This window comes from Chrysochloris asiatica, unplaced genomic scaffold, assembly GCF_000296735.1.
Source record: "Chrysochloris asiatica unplaced genomic scaffold, ChrAsi1.0 scaffold00304, whole genome shotgun sequence".
NCBI classification, from domain to species: Eukaryota; Metazoa; Chordata; class Mammalia; order Afrosoricida; family Chrysochloridae; genus Chrysochloris; species Chrysochloris asiatica.
In genome coordinates this window covers 1,412,028-1,429,448 of record NW_006408822.1, presented here as the reverse complement: position 1 = coordinate 1,429,448, position 17,421 = coordinate 1,412,028, and the positions used below count along the sequence as shown (strand labels likewise).

The following is a 17,421-nucleotide window of genomic DNA, read 5'->3' as shown; positions in this document are numbered from 1 at the left end:
CTTGCCTTTCCCCGGGACGCGCGGCTGCTGCTGCTTCTGCCGCCGCTACCGCCGCTGTCGCCGCCGCGGACCTCTGCGCCCGCAGCCTCCGCCTCCCGGATGGTAATCAGCGCCCCGCGCCGGCGCCACGGGCGGGCGGGCGGGAGGTGGAGGGCGAGGGGGAGAGGGCGGGCGGCCCCGCGCCCCCGCCTTGCCGGAGGCAGCCCCTGGGGCTCTCATCCCACCCCCCCTCCGACGACCGCGGCCCTGGGTAGCCGCCAGAGCGCGCCTCTGGGGCGCCTCCGCGAGAACCGGGTGCGGGCGCTCTCCCGCCCTCCCTACCGGCTCACAGCCCGCGCGCCCGCAGGCACTCAGGCCGCGGGGGAATCCCTCCACCTCCCGCCCCGCGCCCCGGGAGGGGAGGGGACAACGCGGCGCTGGCGGACCCGCTTTCTCCGAGGGAGCGCCCAGAGACTAGAGCGCACCGAGCCTCCGGGACTCGGCAGTGCGTTGCGCTCCTGGCGGCGCCCGGTGCCGTCGGGTCGGGCTGAGCCGCGCTGCCCGCAGCCTGCGCGGGACCGGCTCCCAGTGGTGGGGGCGCACACCGACTGCGCGCCCTTATGTTCCCCACGCAGGATACTCTGCCCCGCGGCGGGCTTAACCTGAAGGAGGAGCCGCTGCTGCCCGCCGGCCTGGGCTCGGTGCGCTCCTGGATGCAGGGCGCGGGCATTCTGGACGCCAGCACCGCGGCGCAGAGGTAAGCGGGAGAACCGGACGGGACGCGCGGGTTGGACGGCTGCACACCGCCTTTGCTCGGCTTGCTAAACTGCTGGGGAGCGGGGTGGGGGGAAGCCCTAACTCTGCACAGTCCAGATGAGCTCTCCCTCCCACACTGTCCCGAGCGCCTATGCTGCCTTCTGAGGATGCGGGGCGGGGCTTCTGCCTCCTCTCCGGCTTGTCCCGGCTCTGACTTCTGACTGTAGCTCATGGGGCGCATACGCCACCTGGCTGGGCCGTTTACGGCTTTGGAGGAGGAAGTATCTCCGCTGCCCGCAGTCCCTGGGTCTTGACCCACAGTTACCCCCTGTAGAAGAAGCTGTCACCCCTCCTTCCTGGGCGGCCTCCCTACCTTCCCTGGTCCAATTCCAGGGCTCCTCTCAGCTTTCCCACGCCCCTCAGAGTTGGAAGGTGAGGATGCAGAGCCAAAGAAGCAGCTATGGCCTGAGAGTGGGCAATCGGCTTAACTGGAGTGACTGGGAACTAAAGGGCTGCTCTCTTTTCAAGATGTGTTTTCTTGTGGACCCTGCGAGAGACAGTGGGTCATTGGAAACCAAACCTATCTCTTGCTCCTTTTCGGGAGTCTGGGCAGGTAACCTCTGGGGGAATGGATTCCACATCTGGTGAGGAATTTTAAAGGCTTGTTGGCCCGCCCTCCCACAGCTCCGGACTCCGGGGGCTTTTTGTACCCCAGCTGTAAGCCTGGGGGTGGGGCGGGCTATTGAGATACTCTATGGGGAGCCCATGGCGGTTAGGACCATGGGCTGTGGCAGGGTAGGAGCTGGGCTTCCTAGAAGGTCTGTTTGTCTAGCAGCCTGAACAGTTTCTGATAAGGAATTGCCAGGGAAGATCGTAAAAGCTAGAAGTCGTACTCTTACATCCCCGGTCTGATCAGGGGATACTGTTCATAATCCAGTCGCCATGTCACCCTGTACTTCATCACAGACACATACCTCCTTCCATGCTCATGAATCCATGTTCCTGCATAGGGCTCCCTTCATGGCTGAGTTTCAGGGGGTGCCCCAGAGACTCAATCCATCACTCATCTCTCCAGAACTAGAAAGGGTCTTCCAAATGAATGGATTTCCATGTGTTTTACAAACGATATAATTATATTCTAGAAAAACTGAACAACAGAAAACAAAAATCTCATGTCTGTAACACAACTACTGCAACATTTGAGTGTGTTTCCTTCTTCCCGTTCACACGTTTTTTTAATGCTATGCATATAGTTCTGTTTTTCTATCATTATTATTATTTAAATTTATTTAACTTGAGACAGTCAATTTCTTAACATGGCCCAACCACTCTCTTTGTGGTAAGAGCTAAGGTAAAAAGTAGGTAGGGAGATTCAGTGGGGTTCTGGGATTGGTATTGCCTATTCTTCTCTACCCTAAACCCTCTGTTTGTGCCCAGAGTCAGGAGGTTTGATGAGGAGAAAACAGGTGTGAAGCACCAATGCTCTTGTAACTTGTGTGGGGTGAGGATGGTGGGGGGGTGATATTTGTCCCAGAGACTGGGCTCTTAACAGTGCTGGGATTGGCTTCACATCTCTGAGATTCAGAGGGCTTCCCCAATTTGGATAGTGGCATTTATTCAGACTTGAACCACTCATCCCCAAATTCAGAAACTTCTCTGTTTCAAGAGACAGATTGGGGGCCTCCACAAGTTTAGTTGGCCCTAGGGCCCATCCTTTCCACAGATAAGCAGTCTAATCCTTTCTCCTTTATCTTCCTGATGTTGTCTGTCATTCCTCCCATTTGTACCCGAATCCCCAGTCAGTCATCTGCTCAGTTCTTTGCACCCAAAAACAATAGCATCAAAAATCCCTTTCTCTGTCCCCACCTCCCTCTTGATTTTCTCCCTATCATCTCCTCTTCCAACTACCACCAGTACTTGAGTCATCTTGGATGCCTTCCTCGTCTTCATACCACAGTCACCTAGTTGTCAAGACATTAAGATTTTCCCTTCTGTGTCTTATTCTCAATCTCAATGCCCATAGCCATCACTTTGGCCAATAACACATCCTGACTTTTCTACCACCTACCACCTGGTCTTGAAAGAGAACTGCCCTGGCTTACTACCTAAGCCTCCGCCTTCTAACCTATTGCCTCCAGCCTTGCTTTTCACCCCTTTCCCATCCATCTTCCATGCACTTGGACAAGAGCAATATTTCCAAAGAACTTCTCTGATCTTGTCTATCATGTCTCTTCCCTGATTAAAACTTCAGTGACTCCTCACTTCCCCCAACATATTCAGCACACAAGCCCATCTCCATCTGACCCCAATTTTCTTTCCCAATCTCTGGTAATACTTGGTATCCGACAACATTGGAGAACGAGCTATTGCACTAGTAAGTCCTATCTTCTCATGACCCAGCCCCTCTGCCTTCAGGACCCACCCACCCTGGCACCTTCTTTATGTCTCCTCCTCCCTACCCCCTTCTGTCTAGTAGAACCGCCTTACTACTGTCTAAGGATGTTTCCACAGGCCTGAATCTGCTGTCCTAGTTTTACTGCCCTGCCAGCCTGGACCTCCCTTTAGCGCAAGGGCAGTGGCTTATTTATCCTTGTGTTCCCAGATTCTAAGATAGGCATGAGAAGTCAGTAGGGGGTCAGTGAATATCTGTTGAAGAAATAGGAGTGTGTCCTAGAAGACTCCTGAAATTCCTTTGTGTGGGGCTCCCCTGTTCACTTTGGTGGTCTCCATGTTCTATCAGATCCCCAGGAACCAGTTTTTAAATGCTAAGGATTTGCAGAAGGTGGTTGAGAAGGAAAAGGCCCAGAGCCTAAGATCAGCGAGGGAGACTCTGCCAGCTAGGAGGAACTTCTGAGCAGGGAGAGAAGAGGGGCTGCATACCATTAAAATGGAGACAATGGGAAACTGATGTTGAGGGCCAGCAGGATCTCCCAAAGAGGGACCCAGGGACAAAGAATCCTTGCAAAAAAACGACCCCTGACTATTGCTGCCACTGCCCTGCATGGAACCAACAGGACTTTATCTCTGTGACTCATGTGTCCAATCCCAGCTCATATCTCCAGACTTCCCTGCAAGCCAAGTCTTCCTGCTGGAGGGATCATCACAGATGCAATTCTCTTCTCCATCCCATGTGCTTTTTAGCCTGGGGAGACTCCTGGTGGGACCAAGCCAGCCCACCCACTTGAAGAGACCCCTAGAAGATCCAGGCCAATCCTCCCCCTGAGCCAACCCCAACACAGGAGCAGGGCCCCTGAGAGGGAAGCCAGCTGGGCCTGCTTTCCTGTAAGCAGTTGCAGGCTAGCCTCCCTGCTAGGAAATGCTTTTGTTTGCTTTAATAATTAATAGCTGCTTCTCAGTCTGAGGCTGGCAGGCAGGCCTGTGGGTGGGTAGTGGAAGGGTGGGCAGAGAGAAGCTGGGTAGCAGCCTTTAGGTGGGATAGAAGGCAGTTGTGAGGGCAAGAGAACGAACAAGTGGGAGAGCAGGCTCCTAAGACCCTTTCCCTTGCCTCTCGCCTCCTCCAGGGACCTTGGTGGCTGAGACAATTTCCTGGGGCAGGTAAGCAGAGGCAGTTCCTAAGGCTGTGGGAGGAGCAGGACCCTTTGGACATAGGATCTGGATGACTGCCCCAATTCAGACCCTTTCTCTGTCTGAATTGTTGAGTTGGGTGTGCTCCAGTTGTTGTTAAGTGCCTTCGAGTCAGTTCCGACTCATACTGACCCTGTATAGGATTTCTGAAGTGCAGCTGGTGGGTTTGAACTGCCGACCGACCTTGCAGTTCAAACCGACCTTGTGGTCTAGTGCATTATCCCACAGGGCCATACCAGGAATCTGTGCTCCAGTTAGCTACAGCCTTTGTGTTCATTGGTTGCAGTTCAGTCAGGTCTGGTCATGTCAGGGGCTGAACAGGGCTAAGCCAATGCTTCTTGACTGTGGGCGGGAACCACCAGGTCTAGCTTAATGATTATTGGTAATCCCAGGAGCCTAGGAGATGCCTGCAGGGGAGAGTTGGGGCCAGTGGGAAGCTTGGAGGAAGGGAAGATGCAGAAGAAAGGAAGGGTAGGAGCGCCAAGAAGAAGGGGACATAAAAGTCATGCCAGGACTGGGAAAGAAGAGCTGCATTCGCAGAGACAAGGGGAGAGATGCAAGAGACATATACTCTTGGATCCTTCAACCTCATGGGGGAGAGGACAGGAGGAAACAGCAACACTGCCATGCATGACCTCAAGGCTAGTTCCCATCTCCCCAGCACCTCAGACACTAAACTGATCAGGCCCAAGCCAAGAATCTTGGGCTGTCAAGGCTGGTAAGAGTTAGGATTTGAAGAGGGGGAGGGAAATGGAAGACCTTGGGGATGCCTCTGGGGGCCCCCAAGGTTCTAGCCTCATTTGCTATCTTCTGAAAGAGTTGGAATGGTTGTTGATAAATTGACCTTACTTATAATAAGCACATTGTCAAAGAAAAAGCAAATGGTTAAGCACTTGACATCTAACCAAGACTGGTGATTTGAATCTACCCAGAGGCACCTCAGAAGAAAGGCCAGCCATTTGCTTTCAGAAAGTCACAGCCTTGAAACCCCTATGCAACCCAGTTCTCTGACACACATGGGGTTGCCATGAGGCGGAATCGACTCACTGGTAACTGGTTTGGTTTGATAGTCAAAGTGTTATAGTCAAGGATGTAAAGACCATGAGCAGCCCGCTGAGGAGAGAGCACAGGCTGGCTAGGCAGTGTGGCAGGGTCCAGACTGCCACGAGAAGGGACTGGAGTATCCTATTCAGTCTTTCAAAAGAACTCCTCTTGGAAATGGGCTGAGAGTTTCCAGTAATAGCAGCCAAATAATTCTGCAGCCCCAAGGTGTCCCCACAAGCACTCATATACTCTGGTGCACTGGCCACCCGAATGGCCCAGGTTCTGAAGGTCTGCTTGCCCTTGGATTCCCAAAGTTCATATGCCACTGTGCTTGCTACCCTACAGCTTTCTTCCAACCAAAAAGAATATGTGCAAACTAAAGCTTACCTAGGTAACAAACAGTCTCCTGTAATGTTTGGTCAAAACAGACTTTGGAAAGGAGGTGAGAGGAACATGATGAAAATATGACAACGAGCACTTTCTTCTCTCAAATTTGCCTCCTGTAGTACAGCAACTATCCCAATGTCTCAGTATGCCCCTGACTTACTAGGAAAACGTGAACATTTTGTCTGAAACAGTCTTTTTTAAAAAAACAAGGACATAGGCAAATTATTTGAGATTCTTACAAGAATGGTTAATGTGGCTGTTTTCATCACTCAGTGAAGTAAGCTGCATTTCTTTGAAAAGGTACTTATGTGGACTGCTTTGTTCACTAATGCTGCTAAGTGAACGAGAAGTGTCTAAATTACAGACTCCATCAATACCCGTGCCAGGTGAGCAATACTTACTGTTATTTGTCATAAACTGATACCTACCAAGCTGCACGCAGGCCCACTGGCCTGTAGCTTTCTTGGCTTTGATCATAGCCCAGGTTTCTGGATAGAAGATACAGTCGGTGCCCCACCCATATCCTTCAAAACCAGTGGTTGTCAAGTCAGTTCCAACTCATGGCTACCCCATGATGTCAGAGTAGAACTGTGCTCCCTAGAGTTTTTAAAGGATGATTTTTTTTTTCCTTCAAAAATAGATTACCAGACCTTTCTTCCCAGGTGCGTCTAAGTAGACTAGAACCTTCAACCTTCCAGTTCGCAGCTAAGCTCTTAACCATGAACACCACTCAAGGATCCTCCTGAAGATTTTCTCAGGTTGCCAGAACTTGTTCTGCCCAACCTTCAGGCAAGCCAAAAGTACCTGCAAATTAACACCCCCCAAAGCCCTTAACCAGTGACTAACTAGAGTTGGCAGATAAATACCCAGCTCCCTCACCCTTCCCTTGGGTGGAATGAGTCTGAGGCACGTGTTCTTTACTGTTACCAAAGTTCCCAGTGGAATCAAGCCCCAGTTGCCCTTAGCAGTAATTTGTTGGTAAAAACAAAAAAACACAAACCAGTTGCCAACGAGTTGATTCCAACTCCTGGTGACCCTTATGTATTTCAGAATAGAACAGCCCTCTGTGGGGTATTCATGGCTGTAAACTTTCGGAAGCACATCACCAGGCTTGAAATGCCTCTCTGTTTCACTTCCCCACTCCCCTACCAGTGTTTCCCAAATAAAACGACTTGCAGACTTGCACTGGGATCCTGTCTCAGGATATGCTTCTGGGTGAACCAAATAAAACACTTGCCTTGCCTGACTTCAGAGACTCTTCTCTTGCTTCTTTTAGATAAAAGATACATTAGCAGCGGACATCCTCCTCAGTGACTGTCTTTGGCAGCCCTATTTCGGACACCACTGGATCATTGTCATTGACCTTTATCCACATCTCTTTGTCTCTAAGCCAGTGGAAGCAGGCAGTGACTCCCACCTCCTACCTATACCCCCAATATTTCTGTTCCCAGGACACACCCAGGGGCTCAGACAACCCCTGCATCCCTCTCCTGAGTTGCTTGAGTGCATCTCTATGTTACTTGCTTCCTGTTCTTTATTCTTGGTTTGTTTTCTCATTACAAGAGCATCAGCTATTCCCAAGGGAAGACGAGCTAAATTGTCCCCTCCCCCGCCCCTTCCGGGCTTGCAGTTCCATTCAGCAGCTATTGATTGGTCACTGACTGCACACTGGGGGCAGAGGTGCCTTGTAGGGAATCAGGAGAAGGAAAGCACAGTCCAGACCTGTTTCTCCCTCTCCTTTCATAATCCTCCTGTTCCTCCCAGCGGGCTGCTCCTGATGTCATTTTCTGTCTCTTGTTCTTAAGAAATACTAGGATGTCATTAAGACAAAACCTTTTCTCATGTTACCTTGATTTTCCTCCAAGTCCCAGCCCCACAGTGGCCAGGAGTCTAAACAGTATAAGCCAGAGATATCTACAGACAATGAACACCCCTTTGTCTGCCCAGTGGGGGTCCTGTCCATTCTGCAGTACCCCTGCCACACTTGTCTGCTGGACCATTATTATATGGCTTATGTTGTTGTTCATGCTAATGATTTTGTCTCTGCAATTAAAAGCCAACCCTTACTTTGCATGGATGGGGCTGGGGGAGATTCTGACCACTCCCAGCCGGGGTTCCCTTCCCTCTATTAACCAGGGAGGACTTGCTGAGCCACAGTGAGGAAGGCATAGAGAAGCTCCAAGGTCTGAAGTCAGAAGGTAAAGACTCTGGGGTAGAGCACAGGTATGAGAGGTAGGGGAGCCCCTCTGTGTCCCCTCAGCTGACAGCACAGGGACTGGTCCACAGACACTAGGGGTACCTTCTCTTTGCCCTTTCCCTTGATCCCGGTGCTCTCTTTCCTCAGGAGTCCCTGCTGAGATAGGGGTGAAGGAAGGGTGAAGGGAGCTTGCCTTGAGATATAAGCCAAACTCTTTTTAGTCTGATCCTGAATCCCCAGGAGCCTGGCAGAAGCTGGCAGGAAGCCAGGTTCAGGGACTATCTGATGTTTGCCAAGGGCCTGGACAGGAGAGTAAGCATTGCCTATGGCTCAGGCCATTGATTTACTCTGTACTGATTTAGAATTTGGAGTCCTGGTGTGACATGTAGGGTTACTATGAATTGAAACCAACTCCAGGGCACTTAACAACAACAGCAACAAACTTTAAATTGAAGTCCTGGTGTAGCGCTGTAGGATAAGTACTGGACTACTAACCATAAGGTCAACAGTTCAAACCCACCAGCTGCTCCATGAGAGAAACATAAGGTTTTTCTGCTCCAGTAAAGATTTATAGCCTCAGAAACCTTAAACAGGGTCACTATGAGTCAGAACTGACTGGACAGCACTTAACAACAACAACAATTTAGAATTTGGCCTGGGCAATGTGAGGGTGTTAAGAGTCTTGTCCCGTACTTACAGTTTTTCCAGCAGGCACCTTTCCTGGGCTAGGTAACAGAACAGTGGACAGTGATCCAAGATTGTTCCAAGCTCACTTGTCCCTCTCTCCCCTTTGTTTCTAAGCTCTGACTCAGTGATCCCGTATAGAGTTTTCAAGGAGCAGCTGGTGGGTTTGAACCACCAACCTTGTAGTTAGCAGTCCAATGGCAATCCTCCAGAGCCACACCAGGGCTCCTGAAATCTGTCCCTGGTGGAGTTCAAGTTCTGATGCTCATTATCATATTCATCAACAGTAATCAGGGGCCTGCTGGGAATGAAAGCCCTCCTTGGGCTTCCCTGGCACTCTGCAAATGACAGTGGGGGTGGAGCTGGTCAATGCTAAACCTGCAGCCTAAGACTAGAAGGAAGGAGGATATGGGGGAAGTTGGTGGTAGGCTGAGGCCCCTGGTAGTATCCCTGGTAGTATCCCTGAGTGATGTAAATGGTCCATGCTGGCTGCTAACCGAAAGGCTGGATGTTCAAGTCCACCCAAAGGCACCTAGAAGAAAGGTCTGAAGATCTATTTCTGAGAAAAAAATCAGCCATTGAAAACCCTATGGAGCACAATTGTAGTCTGACACACACGAGGTCACCAGGGGTCAGAGGTGACTACCAGCAACTTGTTGATGGGAAGGAGAAAGTGTTGGTGAGCTTCCAGTCCCCCTCAGCTTGGTCAGGGACAAGCAAGACCCACCCACCACTCTGCTTCTTAATCTCACATGGATGAGTGGGATTCCAAAGCAAGATTGTAGAGGCAGGAACAATGTTCACTCTATGACTTACTTATTTATTCTCATTTGTATGAGTAGAAACACAGTAGGCACCTCAAGCCCATTACAGCCCAGATATTAGGACTCCGCATGATGCCAAGTAAAAGAGGAAGCTATTCTAAAGGGATATGAAGAAAAACATTACACAGTGATGAATGTGGCAGAGGTTGTCACAGGGCCGTGTCCACAGTGGGAGTCTTGGAAAGGGCAGTTTCACCATCCTCATCCTGTTCTCTTCATTCCTGCAGCAGCCTCCACTTGCCTACCGTACTACATCCTGCCCACCTGTAGCATCTTCTAAGCCCAGCCTGACATTATCCACTGTGTGGCTTCAGAAGTTTCTCTTAGCTTTTCATTGTATTTCCTAAATCATGTTCCTCAAAAATAATGCTGTATGGTCAAGAAGAAAGGTATATTAGTTATATGTTGCTGTATGAAAAAAAAGGATGCCAAAATGTAGCAGCTTAAAACAATAGATATTTCATATCTCACGCAGTTTCTGAGAGTCAGAAATCATGGAGCAGCTGATGTAGGTGGCTTGGCTCAGTCTCTCCTGAGGCCTTAGTCAAGGTGATGTCTGGGGATGCGGTCATCTAATAGCTTGACTGGGGCTGATGGATCTGCTTCCAAGATAACTCACTAACATGACCAGCAAGTTGGTGCTGGCTGTTGGCAGGAGGACTAAGTTCTTCTCTGTAGGATTGTTTGGGATTCTCAGCACATGGTATAATGTGCTGAGAATTTCCTCCAGAACAAGTGATTCAAAAGAAAGAACAAAGGAGAAGCCACAATGACTATGATTTAACCTTCAAAGTCATTTGCTAAATTCTGCCGGTCACACAGCCCAACCCTGATACAATATGGGAAGGGCATGAATACTAGAAGGGATCATGGAGAGTCATTTTGGAGACTGGCTACCCAACGTGGGAAGCACAACCTGAGCCAAGTCCAACAGAGACCAATCCTGCAGAGTGTCCCAGGGCCCTGAAGAAGCCAGGAGAGATCCAAGGAGCACACTTTGGAAGACCTTGACTCAGAGAGGAAAGTCCAAATGCCTTGGCCTGACTTTTGTGGCCCCTGCACATCACCGTTTGGAATCAATGATCCAGTAACACCACACTTAGAGCCATCTTATATATTGTTCATTCTACCCTTTTGCCTCATCCACTGTTGAGAACCTATTTGCTTTTCTTTTCATTAGACTTTTTGTGAATTGAGTGGAGGTTTATAGAGCAGATCATCAGTTTTACGTTCAACAAATCATATACTTCATTTCATCTCAGTAATTACAGTCACCTCCATGCAACATCGCTTATCCCACTTCCTCTCTGTGTTTCTTGTTTCCATTCCTCCTTTCCCACCCCTTCTGAACTTTGTCCTTGGGTAAATGCTGCCCTTTTGATCTTCAATGGCTGACCATTCTATGTTGTGCGTACCTCACTAGTGTTGTTGACCCCTCATCACTATATACCTATTACTTGGTCGAAAATTGAACTGTGAAGGTGAGTTTTGTTCCAGACCTGAAAGGTGACCAAGGGCCATAGACTCAGGGATCTGCCAGTCTCTGTCTGACCAGTAATCCTGGTCTTTTTTATGTCTTTGACTGTTGTTCCAATTTTTCTCCAACTCTCTCCAGGACCGTCTAATATGATTCCTTTCAGAGAAGTTGGTTGTGGTAGCTAGGTACCATCTAGTTCTTTTGGTCTCAGTGTTGTAGAGACTGATGTTCATATGGTCCATTAGAAAGCCTATTCATTTTTCAAGGCTGGTGTCGTGGTATGGCTCTGTGAGTTAATGCGCTAGACTGCAAAGTCGGTTTGAACCACAAGGGCGGTGGTTCAAGCTCACCAGCCACTCCTTGGAAACCCTATATAGGATTGTTAAGGGTCAGAACTGACTTGATGGCACTTAACAACAACAAAAACAATTTTCATGAAGTCTTCGCCTCATTTCTCACAGGGGGAAAAAAAAATCCCTTCTGTAATTTTTATTTGTTTGCTTGTTTAATATAGCAATATTGTAGGGGTATCTACTACTTAAAGAGCCCTGATAGCGTTGTGGATTACCAGCTGGGCTGATAACCACAAGGTCAATAGTTTGAATTTACCAGTTGCTCCACAAGAGAAAGATGAAGCTTTCTGCTCCCTTAGAGATTTACAGCCTTAGAAACCCTGTGCAGGGTAGTTATGAGTCAAAACCAACTCAATGGCACACCACCACCACTTGGTCTTGTGTTCTCTGTATCTGCCTTACTTTTTCTTTCCAGGCATTTACCTCCAGCCCCTCATTGCTTAGTATCTCATTGGAGTTCAGGAAACATTTGTGGAATAGAGCCTTGTTTTTTCTCTTTATCCTGTCTTCACTCCAGCCTTGCTTCTGGGAATGGTTTCTGATAAGTCAGGTGAAAGCCCTTGGTGAGGCCCACTAAAAGGTCCTCCTGCCCAAGGGAAACAATAGTTATTTTCCCCAAAGTCTTGTGGCAGGTCCTCTATACCTAGGGAGGGTCTTCTCTGCCTCCAGTCATAGTCCAGGCTGGGCAGACTAGTAGCCCTGAGCCAATTTAATGTCTTTGAGAGTTTGATGACCACACCACCAACTTGTAGACATCAGTCTTGGCCAGGATACAGTGGGATATTTGTCACACTACCATCCAAATACTCCTGGGTGCCCTAAAGAGATGAGATGGGAAATGAACTGATGGATTGTTTTATCCATTTGGTTTTGGAGAGCAGCCTTTGTTAATGTGGAGCCCAAGAGAAAAACCTGGGAGGGGGCCTGGGAGGGATGCCTGCCTTCCTGGAAGTCACCTCTGGTTCCCAATGGAACAGGTAGACATCACCTTGATACTGAGGCCTCTGGCTGAAACCAAGATGGCTCTGGTCAGGACAAAAAACATCTGTCTGATTTGATTTCTTGCCCAAACTCTTCACATATCAGAACCAGATCTGGGCTAACCCCCCTACCTAGCCAGAGGCTTGGAGTCTTCCTCACCAGAAAGGGTGGTTTTGCAGCTACTTTCCTCCTCTGCAGTGGCGTAGGCCTGGCACGAGCACATTTTGAGAAGCAGCCCCCCTCCAACCTCAGGAAATCCAACTTCTTCCACTTCGTGCTAGCCATGTATGACCGGCAGGGGCAGCCTGTGGAGGTGGAGCGCACAGCCTTCATTGACTTCGTGGAGAAGGACCGAGTGAGAGGCTCGTGGGCTCACTGAGATGGGGTCTGGGGTGGGATGGGAGGGTCTGAATGGATAGATGTACTGGCGGGTGGAGAAGTGTGAGTGAGTAGATGGGAGGATGAGTTAGGGAAGAGGGTGAGGGGCAGAGAAGAATGGAAAGTCCCTTGGAGCATCAGAGCATCCTCCTCATCTTGTCCCTACAGGAGCATGGAGCCGAGAAGACCAACAATGGGATCCATTACCGCCTCCGGCTGGTGTACAACAATGGTAAGTGGAGCCCCCTGCTGCTCCCCCTGAACCAGAGGAAATCTGGGTACCTGGTGTGACACATGATGCCCCTGTGGTCAGGGCTGAGGAGGCCTCTGAGCACCAGGTGGGAGGTGTGGGGTGTGGTCTAGCCTTCAGAGACCACAAATCGTCCCAACATAACAATCCTTCACCACTTTCCCCACTAGGACTCCGGACAGAACAGGACCTCTATGTGCGCCTCATTGACTCCATGTCCAAGCAGGTGAGCCACCCTGGAGGGTGTTCGGGCCCCCTCTGCTCGGGAGCACCCCTGTCCTGAGTGTCCATTCTTGTCCCTGTCCCCCATCCTCATCAGTCTAGCCCATCCCCATTCCACACATCCAAGATGTGTGACTCTTGCGCTCCAGACCAGAAACATCTGAACAATGACCATTCGCTAGTTCATGTTCCCTAGAGCCCAGTCTGAGCTGTGGATTCAGGTGCACATAGTTTAACGGGGTGGCTGGGGGTGCTCACAGAAAAAGGGGAGTGAGGAAAGCATAGTAGGGCAGGGGAAAGGACTGAGCAGGGGTGTGGTTTCAGCTAGAGTCCAGCCTCTTTGAGGACTCTGGAGAAGGAGTGATACCAGGGTTACCCATACCCACCCCACACCCCACTTTGGGACAAGACAGCCAGGGTTCTGTATCCCTGTGTCAGCCAGTCTTTGGCTGGGGACTTCTCCTAAGAGGAAGGTGTGCCTACAAGACACTTCTGAAAAGGCAGCTGCCATCCACTGGGAGCAATTCTCAAGAGCAAACTTTTAGCTGCCCACACTAAACTGTAGCTGAGAGATGAGTGCTCTGGTCTGTAAAAGGACCTGAGTGGAGCCCCAAAAGCTTCTAATACCCTCATCTACCACCTTGATGGTAAGCAAGGTCTGAAGAAGGGATGGTCTCGGGGCAGTCAGAACTCTTTCCTTCTCTCCTTCATCCCTTCCTCCTGCCCTCCTTTCCTTCATTACTTCCTTCCTTCTTCTCAAGCATTTATGGAGTACTACAGTGTGCCAAGCACAGCCTAAGGAGTTCTGGGAAATTGAAACCTGAGTAAGACTTAATGGATTCTAATGAGGCAGGGCCCCAAGTCTCCTGGCTTTTCAGGGAAGTTGTGAATGCTGGTAAGGAAGGGGGTTTGGTCTCCAGTGGGCCAGATTAGTGGTCCAGGAATGAGAGGCAGGGTCTCTTAGAAGCCTCCACAGGACATCAAGACAAAGGAAGAAATGGTTAATTTTCAGAAAGGCTGTGGGAAGTCAAAGAGGAATTTATTGTTGTCCTTGAGTCAATTCTGACTCATGGTGGACCCATGTGTGCAGAGTTGAGCTGGGCAGTGCTCTATAGGGTTTTCAGTGCAGTGACCTTTCAGAAGCAAATCTCTAGGTCTGTCTTCCAGATCATTTCTGGATGGGTTCAAACCACCCGTTTTCCAGATAGTAGCTAAACACTTGGTTGTGTATGTCACCCAGAGGGGAAAGCCAGGAAGCCCAGGGGATTATAAACTGGGAAGCCAGGTTTGCAGTTTAGGAAGCTCACTCCTTCCTTCAGAGCCCAGAGTGGAAACTGGGAAGTCCATGAGGAGGCTGATCCAGTAGTCCAAGGGGGACGTTCTGGCCTGAGCTGAGGAAGGAGGAAAGTAGTAGGGTCCCTGGAGACCGATTAGCTGCCAGGCAGAGTCAAAAGGACTACATCTGTGAAAAGGAGGCAGACATCCACTGTTATTGTTGTTAAGTGTAGACAGTTGGACTCATAGCAACAAGGAGTGACTGGTGGGTTTGAACTGCTGACCTGGTGGTTAGCAGTCCAGTGCTTATCCTATAGCACCACACCAGGAATCCAGAAGTCCATCATTATTGTTATTGTTAAGTGCCATTGAGTCAGTTCTGACTCATAACAACACTGTATAGGGGTTTTGAAAAGTGACAGGGAAGTTGGAACCGCTGACCAGGCGTGGAAACAGCCTGCACATAGGAAGGTGCTTGGGTGAGGGGAGGAGCATGATGCAGGGTGGGGATAGGAGGATGTCCCCATCTCACCAGTTCTTGTGATCTAGGGGAGCTCCTTGTCCCATGCAGAACTGGCCCCGCAAATAGCTGCCTGCAAGCAAGGAGAATCTGCAGACCACATGCCATTCTTGGCCATGGTGGCATGGTCTTAGTTTAAGAGCAGAATTCCAAGCTAGTGCTTTGCTCTCTTGGACCCCCCAGAGCAAGGGGGGGGGGCATGGTCTTACCCTGGGGCAGGGCCTCCTTTAGTCCCAGCCCCTGCAACCCACACACTTCTCCCTCCATAGGCGATCATCTATGAGGGGCAGGACAAGAACCCCGAAATGTGTCGAGTGTTGCTCACCCATGAAATCATGTGCAGGTGAGGTGGGCTGAGTCACAGAATTGGAGGAGGAGGGAGGGATCACCTAACTGCTTTGTTTCTAAGGACTTCCACCAGGTCCCGCCTCCTATGCTACTCCCTGGGGAAATCTGGTGGGGGAAGGTATAGGAGAAGAATGAGCCCCTGGGCACTGCGAGGCCTGAGAACAGGGTCCTTGAGGCCCCATTAGCCTGCCCTGTTTATGTGGCTTCTCCAAGTGTTGTTATAAGAGAGGCCTCCTGCTAATACTGCTAAACTTCACTAATAAAGCTCAGGGGAGAGGCTCCCTAGGGAGGTGGGGGCAGGGCTTGGGCCAAGTGACACCCAAGGGCCACTGGAATTAGCTCTGAAGCAGGAGGAAGGAAGCTGCTGCTTCCCAAGTGAACCTCAGCACACAGAGAAGGTGGGCAGCTTCCAGGGCATACAGCTCTTAGCTCCCTCATACCCATCACCTTTGTTGTTGTTGTTAAGTGCCGTTGAGTTGGTGCCGACTCATAGTGACCCTGTGTAGAGTTTTCAAGGAGCAACTAGTGAGTTTGAACTACCAGCCTTGCAGTTAGCAGTATAGTACTTACCCTACGGCTCCATACCAGGATTCCCCCACAGCCCCCCATCTGGGGAGCCTCAGAGGCAGCTCTCTGTGAATGGAAAGAGAAGAATGCTCAAGAATGTGTGGTTGGTACTGCAGCTACATTTTGGAGGGACATGGCAGGGAGACAACATAGGTGCTTCTGGAGTACTGGTCACATGGTTTTTCTTGAACTGCATGATGGTTACACAGATGGGATCCCTTTGTGATAATTTATCAAGTGGCTGGTTTACATTCTGAGCCTCGTCTTTGTGTAGATTGTGCTTCAGTAACAGTGTACAGAGACAGGCTCTGGAAGTGACCTGTTGTCTGCCCTCTTCTGGGTCCTATGAGCAATGCCTTTGTTCTTCTGGACATCCTTATCCCCAGGCTGGGCTCTCGATGTCCCTAGGAACTCCCTGTTCTCCTCATGGCCCTGAGAATGGCAGCATCCTCACTCCCTCACGCATGCGTGCGCGTGCATACACACACACACACATACACACACACACTGTAATTTCTTCTTTACTGCCTTCCTCCTTTCCATCCTTCCTTCAGCCGATGCTGTGACCGGAAGAGCTGTGGTAACCGGAATGAGACGCCCTCAGACCCCGTCATTATTGACAGGTACGACTAGGGGTCTGGCTGGGGGTGCTGCAGGACCTGGTGGGCTGCAACTACAGAGCACTGTGGCTCCAGGGAGGAGCTGAGCTGCCCATCCCCTACCAGGATCCCCATGTTGGTGGACCCCTAGTGGAGAGAAACTGTCAGGACCGGGAGCAAGCAATCATGCCCTCTGAGGGAGGTCCCTGGTGGCAAACTTTCTGGCCTGGGTTTCAAAGTTGCCTCCTTTGATGGGACTGGGGAAGAAGGAGGTGAGCTGCTGTATAGAAGGAGGCTGCGAAGATGGCAGGACTGGCATGCGCATGTCAGGGAGAGCTGGGTTCTAGTTTTGTTATATCACTTTACATTATTTGACATAACTTCTCTGAATGTCTATTTCCTTCATTAGAAAAATGGGGAAGTAGTCGGCAGGTTTCAATCATAAGATTGCCAAGGTGATGCATGTGAAAATGCATCCTCCCACCAGAATTTTTTTAAATGATTTTATTTCTTTTTGAATAGGAGCGTCATATAAACGTACTGCCGTGGAGTCAATTCTGACTCATAACAACCATATAGGACAGAGTAGAACTGCCCCCATAGCGTTTCCAAGGCTGTATGTCTTTATGGAAACTGACTATCACATCTTTCTCCCATGGAGCGTCTGGTAGGTTCAAACCACTAACCTTGTGGTTAGCAGCTGAGCACTTTAGTCACTGTGCTACCAAGGCTTCTTGGGGATTCATACACAACACAATAAATTCAACAGGTACAAACAAGAGTAAATAATGGAAAATAACTCAGTCTCCCACCCCTACATACAGTATACTTCTGTTGTTATTCTTAAAAAACAACAGCAACAACATACCAAACCCATTGCCATGCAGTTGATGCCGCTCATGGAGATCCCATGTGTTACAGAGCAGAACAGCTCCATAGGCTTTTCTTAGCTATAATCTTAGCAGAAATGATTGCCAAACCTTTATTCTACAGCA

The 17,421-nt window shown here is 49.9% G+C and overlaps 1 protein-coding gene across 2 annotated transcripts in view; it reads left to right on the top strand.

Moving 5' to 3' along the window:
- Positions 1-9: 9 nt before the first annotated feature.
- EBF4 (early B-cell factor 4) overlaps positions 10-17,421 on the top strand; it is a 57,245-nt gene continuing 39,833 nt past the window's right edge. Inside the window, exons 1-7 of one of the 2 annotated variants that reach the window (XM_006874843.1) lie at positions 10-102; positions 615-736; positions 12,466-12,622; positions 12,814-12,877; positions 13,066-13,121; positions 15,182-15,255; positions 16,382-16,450. In XM_006874843.1, coding sequence (XP_006874905.1) covers positions 100-102; positions 615-736; positions 12,466-12,622; positions 12,814-12,877; positions 13,066-13,121; positions 15,182-15,255; positions 16,382-16,450 — 545 coding nt within the window. In that variant the 5' untranslated portion in view covers positions 10-99. Of the gene's footprint in view, positions 103-599; positions 737-12,465; positions 12,623-12,813; positions 12,878-13,065; positions 13,122-15,181; positions 15,256-16,381; positions 16,451-17,421 lie in introns of those variants that run through there. The other variant, XM_006874842.1, reaches the window with a different exon arrangement.